Genomic DNA, 17,017 nt, shown 5'->3' on the forward strand with positions numbered 1-17,017 from the left:
TTAACCCCTCAGTGCACATTAGATCCTGTTGTACTCATTCCTCTTAAAAATAAACAGACAGGAGCAGAAAAACCTGACAAACTGAGAATTCTCGGGATCACAGTAGCATGCTGGGTGCTGACTCAACGTCACTGAGGTTAGTCACAGTTAAAGGTAGTCAGTCTGTCACCAGGCAGGCGGGCAGAGGCTGCTCACATCTATAATGCATCAGCTGAGTGTCAGGTAAACTAGAGACAAGGGCAAAACAATGGAGGGAATGAATACTGGAGACAGATGACTGGATGGATTTTTTTTTCTTTGTTTGTTTTAACAAAATAATAATTTCGGACTTTGTGCTGCAATATTCATCGTTGATTTTCTGCAGGTAGGTTCATTCAGTTTGAACTATAAACCTCAAATAATTCAAAGAATGACTGATTGTTCTGGTTATTAAAGAAACACGCTCCAACAAGTACATTGCTCTGGAAAAAACTACAGATGTGATCAATATTTTTCTCAAAGCCCTGCACAAAGACTGCATGCATGGATGGCATATATACATGTTTACATCCTTCTTGGATCCAGAAGGAATATATTGTCATATATCATCAATACGTTGTCTTCTGCTTATGCAATTCAGAGTTCAGGGTCGTGTGAGGCTGGTGACTATCCCAGCTGACATCACCAGTTTGTCACACGGCTAAAACAGAGACAGACAACCATTCATGCTCACATTCACACCTAGGGCCAGTTTAGAGTTCCATTACACTAACCCCGTGCATCTCTTTGGACTGTGAGAGGAGGCTTTAGTATCCACAGAGAATCCACGCAAGCATGAAAAGAACATAGAGAAAGACATAACACAAGAACTAGCATTGTTAAAGAATCCTTCAGATATTTCTCAGTTTGTTGGGTTAAGTCTGATCTCTGGACAAAAAAAAGTAATATTCAAGCAACTCTTTGAGTCATTCTGCTCACAAACAAACTAATGTTGCTATTTAGTCTCAACTTTCATTTTTTCACTGTTAAATCAAATAAAAACATTTTACAGAAAAACAATAGTGTTTTTTTAATCAAGGCACTTGCATGCAGATTAAACATGCTGATGACACATGGCTTAACTCAAGTTTGAACTCGAGTCATTCAAAATGTGAAGCAAAACCTTCCTGTTGCTACTTGGACACTCACATTCTCTATTTTCCGATAGGACACAACAAAAACTAAAGTGCATTACTTTGCAAAAGCACATCAGACGGTAAATTCTGCTTTCCTGAACAGAATACTACTCAGCAAAAATCCACTCAATAATATCAGCTATTACCTAATAATACAAGAGAAAGAGGAACCTGATATGTTACTGATATTTTCAGTAGTGTTAAACTTTCAAGAAAAAAACAAAACAAAGAATCAAACACATATTCAACCCTGAAAAAGAAGCTTCCACCAAAAAGTCGAGCTTAAATTAAAATCCCAGCTTTGGTCTCAATAAGAAGCTGTTTGATTAAAGGGTCTTCAACCAAGACTTAATTTAAATTCTGGAAATACAGCAGAGGTGTGCATTCAGAAAGGACAGGCGGTGCTTCCACAATTCACCCATGTCCAATTTCTTGACTCTGTGTGTCCGAGGTGGGCTCAGGTTGATTATTGTCACTTGGCAGATAGCCCCAAGCCCTGAGCAGAGCCAAACGCTTAGCAGGCGGGGTGGAGAAATAGTCCCTCTGTTTCTGAGAGTAGGTCTGGATTGGACTGATAATGTCACGGTAGCTCCAATCCTGATGAGACAGAATGGTGGGAAAATTCAGTTATACACTAATCTGGCATACTGGAACTTCCCAAAGATTGGAAAACTAAAATGTAGCATTAAAAACTAAACAGCGATACGAAATTAATTTGTATCGTCATGAAATAGGAAACAGGACAACAACATGGGTCCTCTGCCACCTCAGCCCTACAGCGCAGACAGACTAAATCTTCTCAGAGAACAAAACCTCCATCACAGAGCACAAAACAGTTGGTGGTGTCTATCTACAGTTTGTGTGTGCCGCAGGTTTTATGACTAAAAGATGTTACCTGCCAGCGAAAGTTAAAAGCCTCTAGCAGCTTTATCCTGCCCTCTCTGGATGGCACACAGTCAGGAGGAACAGGCTGCGCCAGCTCAGAGCCCACCGTGACATCTCCAAACACCAACAGAGCTCGGATGGCAAACCAGCCCCCAAACCGCGGATGCACACACACTCCAAACATTTTCTGAAAGCAAAAGGATCAAAGGATCACAGCACACAAGAAAGGTAAAGACTGCCTTTTAAAAATGTACCAAAGGAGCAAACAAGAATGTGATTACTTTTTCAGCCCAGGGCTGCTCCGTCACATCAGCCTTTTGGTAGTAAAAAGCTGCTCCTGATACGTGAGCTGCAGTCTGGGCCAAGAACTTGGGCTTCCTGCTGGGCAGTAGTTCATAGTCGTACCTCACATCCACCTTCTCTCCTGGAAAACACTGCAGGGCAGGATAAGGTAAGAAATATGTTTAAACGTGAGAAAAAGTTCATGAATATGATTACAGTTGCAATCTAAATAGAGTTAGGCAGCATGATGATGCTGTGAGACTGTCAGAGGCTTTCCCATAAAGTTTCATATGCTATAGGCTTCCAGTAACCTTTACACTGTGCTTAAACTGTATGCACACACAAACTGTAAGCTCACTCACGCAATGTAAGGTTTATGCCACAAGTGCCCTAAATTAGCAGCACCGGTTATTACCAAAAAAATGTTTATATTTCCATAACAGTTGATATACCAGTATGCACAAGCGCCTTAATCAAAATGATATTTTCAATGCTAAAATATAACTATTCTTGTTATACATTTTTGAATAAGATGCTAAAATATGGTTATTTTAAATTAAATGAAAAATTACGTTTTGGTCACTGAATGTTGCGTGTCAACATAATGTTATGATTCATTTCTGACTTTGAGTTTGTTATTTGTCTAATAAACAACAATGCAAGTTTTAATTTAAACAGGTTTTTGAGAGATTTCTAAAATATTTTGTTTTCTTATTTTTATGACTGGTGGTCTAAAAAAAATCAGCATTGTTCAGTCAATACAAACAATGTGCATTTTGAACAGTTTTGACACAAATGGAACCTCTTCCATAATGATGTCATTATTTTAAAATTCAAAATATCTCTCAGACAAACTGTAATGATAAATGACAAGTCATTCATTGCCATTTGTAATCTGTGTGTTTGTTTGTGTGTGTGTGTGTGTGTGTGTGTGTGTGTGTGTGTGTGTGTGTGTGTGTGTGTGTGTGTGTGTGTGTGTGTGTGTGCGCGTATGTGTGCGTGCAAAACAAAAAAAGTCACACCAGTTTTAGAAAACACGGTGCAGAGACAGATCATAGTATGGAAGCTTGTTTCAGCGCTGAAAAAGTTTTTTTTCATCCATAAGTCAACAGAGGTATGTGAAAACTTTGTGTTATTATTTCAAAATTATTTGAAATAATTAGTTATTTTTCCTAAGTTTGAGTTACTCTCTCAGAGGTGCGAGTTCGTAAGGAGACATTTCAAGATACAGATTGCAGTGGCAGAAACAAGCTTCCACCGTAACCTATTAAATTTCAGTGAATCTGATAAAAAACAGGGTGACACAAGGCACATCCTTAGTGGATGACAGCTCTTTAGATTTATAGGTATTACCCTGACTGCACAGCCTTATTCAATAATCCAGTGGGCTCATCAAACACGTGATTACTCATGTCAAGTACAGCCAGTCTAAGCTAAGTGACTTCAATGACTGCCTGGAAACTAACTGTGACTGAACATATAGACGAATTTAATGAGAAACAACAAAAATGAAGGAGTGACTTAAACGTTTAGTATGTGAGTATTTCATTTTTTCATTTAATCCAACGTGAAGTTAATTAGAAATATTGGAAATAATATAACTGCATAGAGAGCCTCATTTTCAGAAGCCAGCAGTTCTGCAAATGCTCTTTGATAATTAAAAAAAAAGCTGATTATATAAACCAAGCTAAAAAATGTCAAAAAAGAAGGAATACATGTGGCTAAATAAGTGTCTAGAATTCAAATACTGTCTCAAAATAGCAGCGCTATACCAGACTGGCCTTCAGCAGAAGCCTGCACTCCAAGTGTCATGATCCTGAGTCCATGACTCAGCGGTTTTGGGTTTGGTGTATTTATTGTTATTATTTGTGGGCTGTTTGGGATGGTTTGTGTTTTGGGATTTTGATACTGGGTTTCTGGGGTTGTGCTCCCTCTGTTGGTCCCTGGTGTGAGTGTTTCCCCTGTCTCGTCAGGTTAACCAGGTCCAGCTGTGTCTCCCACCTGTGTGTGATTTCCCAGTGTCCCTCTGTGTATTTATTGTGTGTGTTTGCCTTTGTTCCTCGTTGCGTCGTCTGTGTTCATCACTCAGTGTCACCCTGCCTACTCTGCATTGCTCTGTGTTCCTCCTCTGTGTCACCCTGCGTGCTCTCCCTGCTGTCCTCCCTCCATGCTCAGGTTTGCTGCTCTTTGGTTTAGATTCTCCCAGTTTAGTTCATCTTTAGTTCTGTTTTACCATCTCCACTTTATGTTTGGTATTCATAATAAATCTCCCTCACATCTGAATAAGTACTGCATTTGAGTCCTCCCTTCCACACCTCACACGGCCGCTGCCCCAAGCCGTGACACCAAGGCAGGATTTCATCTTAGCCAGGTAACTTTAGGGTTAACCCCAGATTAAAATCAAAATCAATAGGTATAAAATCACCTCCTACTGACCAATCGGATCTCAGGAAAATAGCATTACCATTCTTGGAAGATACCTGAGACTTCTGTGTATGGGGAGCAGGAGTGTCTAAAGTTTTTCAATAGCATTTAAAGCCTTTGTATTTCCCCAGTGGAAATACCCATGTGGGTACACTGTAAGTTGAACTCACTTTGTAATACAGGCCTCAGGATGCTGGAAAAAGTCAGTCATAGTGAAAATGAATATGGACAAAAGAATGCAGGCATTTGAGAAGAATTATAATTAGGTCATTAACAGTGAATGCACTGCAGATTGAAATTAAATGAAGTAACCCACTGAAACTGATTTTTGCAATCACTACAAGCATTATTGCCTAGTATTTTTAACCATTTTTAGTGTATTCACTTTAGTTTTAGTTTAATTTTTGATCAGTTTCAGTGCTACTTTTAGGTTTTCCTTTATTCAGAAATGAGTGGCATTTTTCAGGGGGAAGGAGAAAGATTTAAAAACAGTATGATTTTGGAACACAACTACGCAAACATAGACATCCTGGTTTCAATACACAGGTGCATCTAGGCTCTACAATACAAAGAAAGTTCAGCATACCCAGGGTATCTTTCTGTTGTCTGGACCCACTCAACCTAACAGTGGTGATCAGACTGAGCGGTCGCACGAAGCCGCTTATCAACTCAAAAATTAACTCAGGGTTTATCAATCCAGCTACGAGCATGTTCACATGAAAGGAGTGGTACTGCCAGCATCTGACAAATCACAGACATAGATAAGTGTGCTGGCAGCTGCAGACAAATCAGTGGTATGATTGTGGACGCTACTGAAAAGCTTCAGACCCGCAACAGCCTGAGGGATCTTCCAGAAGTGCTATTTTCCAGTCAACTGATTGATCAGTAGGTGGTAATTTTACCCCTGTTGATCTCTAATTTGAAACATAATCAGCTTCAAAGGAGTTAGGCCTATGGTTTATATTACCATTTACCCTGGTAAGAGTTAACCCTAAAATTACCTGGATAAGCCAAGATCCTGCATTGTAGTATAGACCTCAGTGGCTTCTCATGTTGGCTTCTCATTAATAAAAAAAAATGACTAAAACTATAAATATTTCCTGTATATTTGTATATATTATTATTATGATGATGATGATTATTATTATTACATTTTCAAAATTTAGTTTTACTTTTTAATCAGTTTAACTAAAATAACCCTGGTCACCACTCCTCCATCCTCACCTGAGAGACAGCAGAGGTGATGCATTTTCTAACACATTGGTCTATGGGGTCATTAAGCCCCTGGTAGCACCTCTGCTCCAGGAAAGGCAGAAAGGCCTCTTCAAACATGGCGGGAGTGCTGAGCACCACCACAGCCAGGGTGTCATCTGGATACGACAGGTGCAGGGTGGGAGGTAGCACAGAGTTGTACCAGCCAATCTGTAAACAGAGGGACATGTTAGGGAGTAAGAACCAAACATGTGCAGGCTACTCCATCACAAATCATCTGATTTGGCTGAAAATATTAATTCCGAGGAAGAGATAAAAGAACAGAAAAAAATGATCCACGCACATACCCTTAAAGGCAAGAACCAGTATTACGTCAGTAAACATGCAGTATTCAACCATCTATCATTATTTTTACTTGTTGTAGCATGTTTAACAATTAATATTTAAACGTAAATATTTAATCGGTACACATAAAAGAAATAGTTCTACGATCAGAATGATTTTTTCATACTTTTCAATATAAAACTATACAATTCATTATACCTTTAACGGGTAAACTTCAAATCCCAGATTTGTTAACCTCTCGTTTAACAGTCCTCTTACACTTTCCACGCTTACATCGGAAGCCGCCATTGTTGCGTGTCAACATTGAGCTTTGCATTGTGGGACATGGTGTTCTTTGGCCAATCAACGTCCTCGATGAAAAATCTTAGCTTCGGGGTATATTTGAACAGTTTTTTGTTTCTTTGTTTGTTTTTGCTAACTAGAATGCATTTAAAATACAGTGTATTTCACTAAGTGAGTGTACTTTTAGGTTATCTCTGTAATTTTGAGGCTAAAGATAATTTCGGACTTTTTGACTACAAAACCCAGAAGGCATGTGCCTTACGTCATACGCAATCACGTTATTGTTAGGGGCTCCTGGATTTAAAAGTGGAGTCGCAAGGTTTTCTGTGAGTATCTCGATTAGCGGTAGGAAATATATTTATTTTCTTAATAATGTTTCAGAGACAGCGTTAGAAACAAGAAAGTAAACTCTATCGACTGTTTTAGAGTCGAAAAAATTTTTCCTGCCAACACGAATAAAAACCCGAGAGAAAAAAATGTCGCAAATCACGGCTAACGTCTAACGTTAGCGGTATTAACTGTTAAAATTGGCCTTTACCAGTTGATGTGTCTCAACATGTTTGTGTGCTGTGCATTTTGTCTATGTCAGGAAATGCTTGCTCTGTCCAGAGCTACTCTTTCAAGCTTCTGTTCCTAGCAGCCGGACAGCGATATGCCCTATAGTTCCTAGCGGACCTGCAGATCAGTTTAATAGGCCCATTACTTTATCGACCTACAAACCGTGGCGTGAGCGAAACATAAAATATTAGGGAACGACCTTGATTAACCTGTATGCAACCCCTGTAATTATAATTAGCACTGTAGCAGTAATGAAATACCTGAAATTGAATCCCGGATTCATCATTTTGTCATAAGGACATTTGTGGCATCTCCTGATCACCTGTGGTCCCAGGTGCAGAAAGGTTAATTGAATGTGTGACTTGTGATTCATGGACTGAAAAAGAACAATAAAAGAAAATGGCACAAACCTCAGAGAATTGAGGAAATATTCTCATATCTACTGCTTTACTACGAGAGAATAACCATTTTCTTTCTCATGAGTTATTAACAATAATTAGTGTAGGAAAATGTAATTTAATTTATTTTTTTTTATTTTGTCTCTCCATCCATCCATCCATCGATCCATTTTCTGCCACTTTTCTGGGTCTGAGTCCCATTGACAGGATTCGAAGCCCAAACCCCTCTCTCTGCCCACCTCATCCAGCATGTATAGGGGGACACCAGAGTGTTTGTGTGCTGGGGCCTCCTCCTGGTGAACATGACCAAAACACCTCAGTTAGGAGGCATCCTTGTCAGATGTCCAAATCCACTCATCTGGCCTTTTTGATGTTGATGATCATCCCTTCAAACTTAGATTTTTTTTTTTATCTATAAAGTAGCCAGAAATATTAGGAAAATGGACAAACTTCAGTTAAGTCAGGTAATAAGACTTTTTATTTTAACAGCATGTGAACCACTTATGTTTACGTTTGTAGTCATTCCCAACAGGCCTGTTTGGAAACTCCTGCTCCCTTTTTAATCTGAAAATGAGCTAATACGCTGTTATATCGTGACATCCCAGGTTACATTTTCCTGTGAGGCAGGTGATCACTGTAACTAAAAACGTGCAAATGTACAGGGCTGCTGTAATTTAATCTCCCTCAAAGTGTAAGCTCTTAACTCAGCTGATGCCTCGCCTACCAGGAATAACACGTGTCTAAGGTTGTGTCATTGTGGTCTAGTGGTTTTTGATGTAGCTTTAACCTATCTCAGGGCACAAAGTGTTGTCTCGGATGATGCTCCTCATGGATCGATAATCAGTTAAGCAACAATAATAATAAATATTTGAATTTGACAACTTTACTTTTTTAATTTTTTCTCTTTCTAGTTCGAATGAGACATGAACTGGGACAATCAGCTGAGCTCCATTCTATCTGTAGCAGATGGCAGTGTTGCAAAGATGAGGGTGAGTACATTTAAATACTTTTATTTGTATATTTTGATTCATACTGAGGCAGGTTTTTTTCTGCATCACTCTGAACAGTACTTCTGTGAAGCAAAACAAAGTTCACATCACACAACGTTCATCATTCACTGACAATAAAAAAGGCTCTGTGTTGATATTTACATAACTGAAGGTGCATGTCAAAGCACAGTAGCATCTGCAAAACTTGTTAAAAATGTCATTTTATTTGATATTTTTCACACGCTTGTCTGCACCCTATTGTTTGATAAGCTCTGGTGTTGACCACAGGAGAACCTTCTCTGATCCCTTGTGATCAGTTCCCATAGCGATCTGTAGATGGCAGCAGTGCTCTATTAAAGTTAAACAGTGATTTAAATTAAGACAGTGTAGATAGAAGACTTTGGGAAGTACCCTTTGAATGTTGAATATCGAAAAAACCAAACTTCTGTCTCTGACAGGAGAGGTTGACGCCAACGGGGAAATTTTTCAGAGGAGGCGAAGGTGAGCCTAGCATTTTAAATTTCTCAATATGACTAAAAGGGGAAATTACCCTTAACCTGTCATTGTTTATGTTAAGTTGACTTCCTTTCTTTTAGAGTTAACTAAATACTGTAGACGCAACAGTTGTTTGAACCATCTAAGTAACCTGATTTCCACTCTTCCTTTTCAGATTTGTTTCCAGTGCGTGAGAGAGGTTGTGATTCAGATTCAGACCCCCCTGCTCTTCCTCCTCGAGCACCACTTCTCCGACAGACTTCCCCAACTTTCAGTCCTGGTGTGCAGTGGGCAGACTTGGCTTCTGTCCAGTCACAGCTCCAGATACAGAGCCAGGTGTGTTTATTTGATTAACACTGAGAACTAAATAGCAAGATATTTATGGTATTTAACACATTGTTTGATTTCAGCAGTGACTCATTTTCTCTTCCCAAAATCTTTCAAAGGCGATTGATTCCCTCACCCAGAGGCTCCATGATTTGGAAAGAGAGAAGCACTCTCAACAATGTCACATTCAGGTGCTTCAAGGTAACCGTTACTGCGTGATATTATTTTCTCATAAACACATCTCACTCCAGTTTGTCAACTACAAGAAATGAACTGTTACCAGATTCAGAAGTGTTGAGAATCATCATCCAAAGTGAGGTGTCAGGTCACAAACGATGCACCCAGAGCATGTAGCATTTTAATGTAAATTAGTTATTACCACAGATTTTGTGTTGCTCTTCTCTATTTTAGACATTACATGTGATGAGTTTCAGATTACAGTACAAACAATCCTTGAATTTTACCTACCATAAGGCATTTATGTTCATATATCCACTGGACATATCCATATATCCAGTTTAACAAACTGTTGGCCCATTCATTAGTTATGTATCCACGAGGTGAAGGTAAAATCCACCACACCTTCTCAAGCTTGTTTCTCAAAATCTGAGGTTGAAGAGTTTTAAACACAATAGAAAAATAAGAAAAGATAAACCGCATGTAGCCACCAGGCTTGTCCAAAAGAAATAAGTCTAGTGCTCTCCTGTTATCCACACTATAAAGGCTCCAGTGCATGCTGGACTTGTGGTGTCAGAAAGGGAAAGAGCATTGTCTTCATGATATGGGAATTGGGGGTAAATGGTCTGCAGTTGTTGATCATGGTCAGCTGCCTTGCCTTGAGCACTGGCACAGGACGGTTGGAACTCTTCTGAGCTAAGGTTGAAGATAGTGTGCAGAAGCGCTGCCATCTGAGATACAGTCTTTAAATAGCCTGGGACTTATCCCAGCTGCTTTCCTAGAGTGCAGCCTCCTCCGCTCTGCTTTCACCTCATTCATTGTAAAGAACAGCTGAGGAGAAGCTGGTGTAGAAGGTGCTGCAGCTGTAGTGTGCTTACTGAGGATGGTGCTGGAGATGCTGGACCGGCAGAAGTTGCAGAGTGCCAAGTTCAAACCAGTTATAAAACAGGTTAAACTCATTTGCTATGTCCACCTGTCCTGGAGGCAGGCTTTTCTTCCTCTTGAAGCCAGTCATGGTGTTCATTCTCCCACACATATCTTTGATGTTGCTGCATGGTAGTTTCCCCTCCAGCTTCCTGTTATTGTCTCCCTTTACCTGTTAAAACTGCCTCTCAGGTTGTGCTTCCTTTTTGTGGTTTAGTAGGCACTTAATACTGCTAGTAATCGAAGATTTGCAGTAAACAGTTCTTACTGGCACAGCAACATCCCTGCAGAGGTTTATGTAGTCAGTTCTCTAAGATTGCGACTCACACGGATTACTTTGTAGACATGGTGACATTATTTGACATTTTGACCACATTTAATATGATCACCAGCTTCTGTAACATTATATAACTGACAGAAATTAGGAAAAGCATAATATGCTTTTCCTAAAAAACTTGAAGGTGCTTAAATTTTGAGTTTACATTAAATACAGTTCGACCCACTTCCACTCTACACTAACAGGTTCACTTAGCTGTGTCAGGGGAGATGCAGAAAAAGTGGGCCAATAGCTAAATACTTGCAGCTACAGGAAGCAAGTGGATTTACAGGAAAATATGGTCTCAAGTTTGTGAGCCATCAGCACTTACTGCACCGCTTGAAAGAGATGAGTCCTAGCAAACTTTATTTGTTATTGGCCCGCCTCTATTTTCTCTACTCACTATCCATCCTTTCTCTCTACAGCCTGGAAAAACTGCTAAGTGTATTCAGCCAGAATGGATTCATTCATAATTAAAGATATTGATGAATTATTCTGGTTTGTCCGCAAGGGTAATGGAAGGAGCTGTAAAGTAGAAAAAAAATCAGCTGGTCCTAGATATCTATCTTCTTTTCCAGACGAGGTTCACAGGCTGCGTGAGGAGTTGAGAGAGAAGGATAGACAAAGGGAGGAATCGAGGAGAGGACAAAGCCCAGGAGCAGAGAGAAGGATGGAGCAGTGGAGAAGGGAAGTTGGACGTGAGCTGAACAGTCTAAGGGGACACATCACCCGAGCCACGTCGCTAGGCAACCTGGAGGAGAGGTGCATTAGGGGTGGAGCTGGGGGAGGTGACTGGAGACTGAAATGATGATAGGTCCAACCCTAAATTGACATTAAAATGTTTACATCTCTTAATAAGAGATTGCTATTACAGAGCTGTGTGAGTGTCATTTACTTTCTCTTTTTCCCAGTTTTAGCTCAAAGCTCCGCCGAGAGGAGCTGGAACAGCTGCGCAGAGAGTTGGACCAACTAAAAACACGGCTAAGTGAGTCACACACACGCACACACATCATGCCCTTGCATTCATTCAGCGGGCCTGCACATGTCCTTTTCCACTGTTGGTCTACAAAGGAAAAGCAAGAACCATCTTGCTTGCAACATCTGCTCTTTCTTTTACCCTTGACAGGGAGGCAGGAGGAGGACATGTTTCTCCAGCAGGCACAGGCCAGGGAGACCAGGAGACTGTACGAACACAGCTGCAAGGTACACATTGTAACTCACAGCCAGTGTTTGCTTGTGGGTTTGTGGTTTTTATTCTTTCAGATGCTTAACCTTTCTCTGTGTGATTTATTCAGACTGTGGAGGAGCTGACAGACAGCTACAGAATTCACAACACTGATCTGACAAAGACGGTCTTACAGTATTCTCACACACAGCAAGAGGTTCGCCAGATCAGGTATATGTGTGACCATGTACAGTCTGTGTGTATCTAGGTTTTTTTTTCTTGTCTTGTATTAATTATATTACTGTAAATCACTTACACCAGATCAACTGTGTCAGAACTGAAGGATGAGGTCAGAAGTCTCGTTCTACGAGGATGTGAACCAACATCACCTCTGCCTTCAGCCCACACATCAAGTAAGTGCCATCCTTTCTGTTTCTGTTGAACACAGATCCACAGCATAATAAACCATGTTTGGGGGTTTTTTGTTGTTTGATTTAGGGGCATCACCACTCCCACTCTCTCATAGCCATAAGAGAGTAGTTAAAGTTGAAGAGGCAGACTCTGACTCAGAAGACCTTAGCCCAACCCCGAGCCTGGCGGAGGTCAGCTCAGATGATCTCTCGTGGCTGGAAGACCCTGGTAAGAATGTATCTTTTTGGAATGAAAAATGCACTGAAGCCCGGTGGCCTAGTGCACCTACAGTCACAGCAATACCACATGTGTGCATGATAGTATTTTTGCAAATCAACCTTTGGTGCAAATACAGTACCAAAGGCATGTTCTGACAGTTAAACCACCTGTCATATCAACATAAAGCATTACACAGGAAAGCAGATGGGCACGACCTGATGGTGGTTTTAACAAGATGAGACTAGTCATTCCCTCTCCCGCCATTCCCCCACACATCTGGCTCAACCTTCAGTCTTATTCAACCCAGTAGGTGTGACTCAGTGCAGAGAGTACACTACAGTCTTTGCCAATTTAGCTTACAGTGAAATAAGCCCTTTTCAGACATCACTCCTTTCCATTGATCTGACAGCATATCTAAATCATGTGATCTGTTGAAGTCAGAGCTGCAGTCTTACTGGTTTGGACCTAGTTTTGGTATAATTGTCAACACAAGTCTGAACTGCAAACAGTTGTATCAACAGATAATCACTCACAATGCACTTGACTGTGCATCTTTTGGAGTTACCACCTCACTGGCCTAAACACCAAATTTTTATGTAGCATGTATAATGCAGTTTTTGTCAGCAACTCTGTTTCTAATTCACAAATACATTTATATATGGTGTGTTTTCCCAATCTCATTCCCAATCCCAGAGAGAAATCTTTCTCAGAGCTTGCATGCAAGGGGCAAGGGGCAAGGGGCAGCACATTCACATCCTGCTTTCCCAAAAGAATTTCAAATTTGGATTTATGTGGCCATAGAATAGTTTTCCTCAGTCCATTTTAAATGAGCTTTGTCCCAGAGAAGATGGTAGTGTTTCTGGATCATGTTCACATGATATGGTTCCTTCTCTTTGACCTGCTTTTGTGGATGGCATGGGGAAGTTCATGACAGAATCATGCCTTGTTTTAATTCAGTGCCAGCTGAGAGCCCATCAATCATGGACTTTCAGTATTGATTTTCTGCCTTGTCCCTTGCGCACAGAGATTTCTCCAGACTCTGTGAATCTGTTGGTGATATTATGTACTGTAGATGATGAGACACTCAAAGTCTTTGATATTTTACATTGATGAATATTAAATTGTGTCATAATTTGTCGACAGTTTTTTGTTTGTTTGTTTTTTGCCGATCTTTATTCCTGAGAAACTGACTGTCTAAGATGCTCTTTTATGTTATAATATTACTGACCTGTTGCCAGTTAACCTAACTAGTTATAACATGTACCTCTAATTTATTTTTTAGTACTATTTATTTTCCCACCCTTTTCCTGCCCCTGTCCCAACATTTTTCACATGTATTTCTACCATCAAATTCAAAGTTAGCTAATATTTTTCATGGAATACTAAAATATCAAAATTTCAAATATTTCACATGTTTTTTATGTTCTGTTGTAAATAAAATATGGGTTTATGATATTTGTAAATCATTGATCTGTTTTTCTTTACATATAACAAAGTGTCTCAACTTTTTTGGAATTGAAGTTGGGCCATGCCTGAAAAGGACTTTAAAGTAATAGATTGACATGTCGGGAAATAAAATATGCTTTTAGGTTTCTTTCCAAGAGTTAAAAGAAAACCTTAATACCACTACAGTGTCTGTCCTGGAGAATATCCTTGCTCTTCTACTCTCAAACGATTTGCTAGAGATGAGTTCTGCCAAGATCTTGAAGATGATATTTCATTGTTATTTTACAATCTAGTTTGATGTATTGTAAAACTACAGCTAGTTATGATGATTTTGTAGGGATTAACTGTAAGCATGTTAATGTTAAAGGAAAAATGTGTTACTTGGATACAGCAACGCTTGTGGTCACCTCATTTACAGTCTTTATGCTAAGCTAACCATATCCTTTTGTAACTTCATCTTACATGAACCATGACCACTGAAGAGTTGCACAAAAAAGAAGACAGAGTAGTTTTAAAAAAAATACATGACTAAACAAAAACCTTGAAATTAGATATAAAATATACAGGAGTATATAATTTGCTGGTGATAGTGAGTGTAGCATGTCACTGTCAGCAGGCTGGTGTCCTTCTGTGTTCTTCCGTCTGCAGAAAAAACACTAAAGCTCTCATTTCCTCTCCAACGGTCTCTGCAAAGCCGGTCATTTCTCTGGGAAATTTAGTACTCTGTGTGCCTGTGTGAGCTCATGCACTGCTCGCCCTGAGACTTACTGTAACAGAGGGTTGACGTTCCCGGAAGAGATTACCATCACTGCTCTAAATGTTTCCCAGAGTGATTTGGGACCACGAAGCCAGGATAATTTGACGATTGTATCCACACAGACTTGCACACGCACTCATGCCAGTGCATAGTTGTTAAGGGAAAACATTTGAATCTTTTCCAACCCAATCCCAGATGGTACCACAGCAATGAGGTACTCACACAAAATTAACCGCTCCTCTCTGCTCCTTATGTCTGCCAGCTCTTCATCAGAAGCCCAGAGCACGTCTGAGTATTCAGTCCAGGCGGAGTGACTTTGCTGGTCCTGGATCAGATGTGGATGGTGATGACAACGATGATAATGATGGCGATGATGATCTTGAAGATGATGTGAATGCAGATTTGGGATCTGACCTAAGTCTTGATGAGCTTTGACCTTTATGTGTTGTGCGTTTTTTGGAAAAGGTGAAGGCTGAGGAAGCATTCAGCAAGAAAAAGACAGCAGACGGCGTTGTTGCTTCATCATTGCCGAGCGTGATGAGAAATTAAATGAGGTGCATAAAATGTGAGATAAAACTTGATAAATTCAAAAATGAGTATTGACTGTACATAAAGGAGAACAAGTAATTAGATCATTTTACCTATTGCTGTTACAGAGCTGCTTGGATATGATGATTTTTTTCCTCGGGGGAGCTTTATTCGAATGCAGTTTTTTAACAGTTTTAGTGAGAGTGCCAGAAGTGTTGGACTCAGCCTCACACTTAGTGATCTGTCCTATTTTAAATGTTTTTTTTGTTTTTTTAAACTGGTCTCGTTTGAGTCGCCCACTCTCCTTCTTGTTTGTTTGTTTAAAGTACCCATCATCAAAGCATTTTTTCTCCACTCAGTCTATTTAGTGTTATCAGGTACAGTTTAGGATTGTAAAATCTTCTGTTCCCACATGCACAGACTGATAGGATGCTGGGAACCACTTGAGGTGACAGTCAGTTGTTTAAATAGTTCTTTGTATGACCTTTGACATAAAACTTTTTTTCTCCCATTATTGTGGAGCTTTGTGTCAGTATAGAAGCACTTTTATAAGGTGCATTATTTTGCAGTGTGAGGCACTAAAAGAATAGGAAGTTTTAATTGTTGCCACACCCTCTGCCCGCACGTTGCGCACTACTGGCAGAAAATTATGGGTCCTACTGGAGTTAAGGATAGAACTGCTGCAATTGGTCTGCTAAACCACAAAGTTTGGCTTTAGGCATGACAAAATTAAAAATAGTTATGTTTAGGTTTGTTATGATTACAGATTGTTGGGGTTAGGTGAAACTTTGATGTGGTTAAGGTTTGGGCTGGACTCTCATCTTTGCCCATAGCGACAGTGGGATGCATAATGAGACATAACTAATCACTTGGCTTTGAAGAGCACACCATTGGTTTGCAAGCTTAGAGCCCCGTGATATGCTCAGATTGAGTTAAGTTGGTATTTTATAACTGGGACTTGGATCACTTTATAGACAGTAATAGATCAGGCGAGAAGAGCTGCAATCCCTCTTGGGTTTAAAGTTCTGGTGAATGTCATGACTCTGTATCAAAAGTAACTGTAAGTATTCTCTGTGAAATGGTAATGGATATTTAATGGATTTTTCGTCTTGCCATAATGCACTCTTCAGTCCAGAAGGAATCTGATGAGGGATGGGATTTTGGTTCCTGGTAATGTAACTGAAGTGGGGTAGGAGTGAAGTGAGATAAGATAAATAGGAATCAAAAGCCATTACCATTATCAAGGCGCCGGTGCCCGTCAGTCTCCACTTCGATCTCCATATACCCACAACTCAGCGAGGCAGTTGAAGGTCCCTTTATTGCTACAGTGTCTGACATGAATCACACTGCGCCAGGCTACGTGTCAAGCTGTTAAATATTTCAGCTTCCAGACACCCCCCATCAAGGATCCCAGACCACAGTGCAGAGCTGCAGGGAGCTGACAGCCAGGTTAGGTATTCAGTGGGGTGCATGCATTCAGGCTTCAACAGTATTGACCACATACACATTGTCCACCTCACTAACAAGACAGATTGTCTTATTAGTCTGTAGTGAGCAATACAATACCTTCTAAAAAACCAGAGCGGAGCGTATTTTTCACAATCCACTGTAACACTATCCTTGTACAGCTGTTAATTTTGTTGTGTAAGACATTTAATGAAGAAAAGACTCATCTATTCGTTATTGTGTCCACATAATGGCTGATGAATCAGACCCTTTTACT

The 17,017-nt window shown here is 40.0% G+C and overlaps 2 protein-coding genes across 5 annotated transcripts; one reads left to right on the top strand and one right to left on the bottom strand.

Moving 5' to 3' along the window:
• Positions 1-274: 274 nt before the first annotated feature.
• Positions 275-6,641, bottom strand: mmachc (metabolism of cobalamin associated C). Its single transcript, XM_005478947.4, has 5 exons — positions 6,501-6,641; positions 5,970-6,167; positions 2,321-2,473; positions 2,050-2,226; positions 275-1,751 (listed from the first exon to the last, which is right to left on the bottom strand). Exons 1-5 carry the CDS (start codon positions 6,588-6,590, stop codon positions 1,569-1,571), a joined length of 801 nt encoding a protein of 266 aa, XP_005479004.1. The 5' UTR covers positions 6,591-6,641; the 3' UTR covers positions 275-1,568.
• Positions 4,150-16,998, top strand: LOC100705030 (centrosomal protein of 128 kDa). Of its 4 annotated transcripts, XM_025902981.1 has the most exons (13): positions 6,820-6,910; positions 7,736-8,004; positions 8,452-8,529; positions 8,988-9,030; positions 9,200-9,360; positions 9,471-9,552; positions 11,347-11,530; positions 11,680-11,753; positions 11,895-11,971; positions 12,064-12,164; positions 12,255-12,346; positions 12,432-12,572; positions 15,029-16,998. In XM_025902981.1, the coding sequence occupies exons 3-13, from the start codon at positions 8,464-8,466 to the stop codon at positions 15,199-15,201; spliced, it is 1,194 nt and encodes a 397-aa protein (XP_025758766.1). In that variant the 5' UTR covers positions 6,820-6,910; positions 7,736-8,004; positions 8,452-8,463; the 3' UTR covers positions 15,202-16,998. The 4 variants fall into 4 exon arrangements, with proteins under 4 accessions (XP_019207646.1, XP_005479002.1, XP_025758766.1 ...); XM_019352101.2 differs by lacking the exons at positions 6,820-6,910; positions 7,736-8,004 and adding an exon at positions 4,150-4,496; XM_005478945.3 differs by lacking the exon at positions 7,736-8,004 and having other exon boundaries at positions 6,755-6,910.
• The last annotated feature ends 19 nt before the right edge of the window (positions 16,999-17,017 follow it).

Source organism: Oreochromis niloticus, linkage group LG23 (genome assembly GCF_001858045.2).
Source record: "Oreochromis niloticus isolate F11D_XX linkage group LG23, O_niloticus_UMD_NMBU, whole genome shotgun sequence".
NCBI lineage: Eukaryota > Metazoa > Chordata > Actinopteri > Cichliformes > Cichlidae > Oreochromis > Oreochromis niloticus.

Bases quoted from the DNA above. Each gene is read 5' to 3' on its own strand.
- mmachc (XM_005478947.4), bottom strand. From the start codon at position 6,590: ATGGCGGCTTCCGATGTAAGCGTGGAAAGTGTAAGAGGACTGTTAAAC. The intron at 6,168-6,500 runs GTATAATGAATT...CTCTGTTTACAG, and splicing joins TTGAAGTTTACCCGTTAAAG to ATTGGCTGGTACAACTCTGT. The intron at 1,752-2,049 runs GTAACATCTTTT...CTGTCTCATCAG, and splicing joins CTTTTAACTTTCGCTGGCAG to GATTGGAGCTACCGTGACAT.
- LOC100705030 (XM_019352101.2), top strand. From the start codon at position 8,464: ATGAACTGGGACAATCAGCTGAGCTCCATTCTATCTGTAGCAGATGGC. The intron at 9,361-9,470 runs GTGTGTTTATTT...AATCTTTCAAAG, and splicing joins AGCTCCAGATACAGAGCCAG to GCGATTGATTCCCTCACCCA. The intron at 9,553-11,346 runs GTAACCGTTACT...CTTCTTTTCCAG, and splicing joins TCACATTCAGGTGCTTCAAG to ACGAGGTTCACAGGCTGCGT.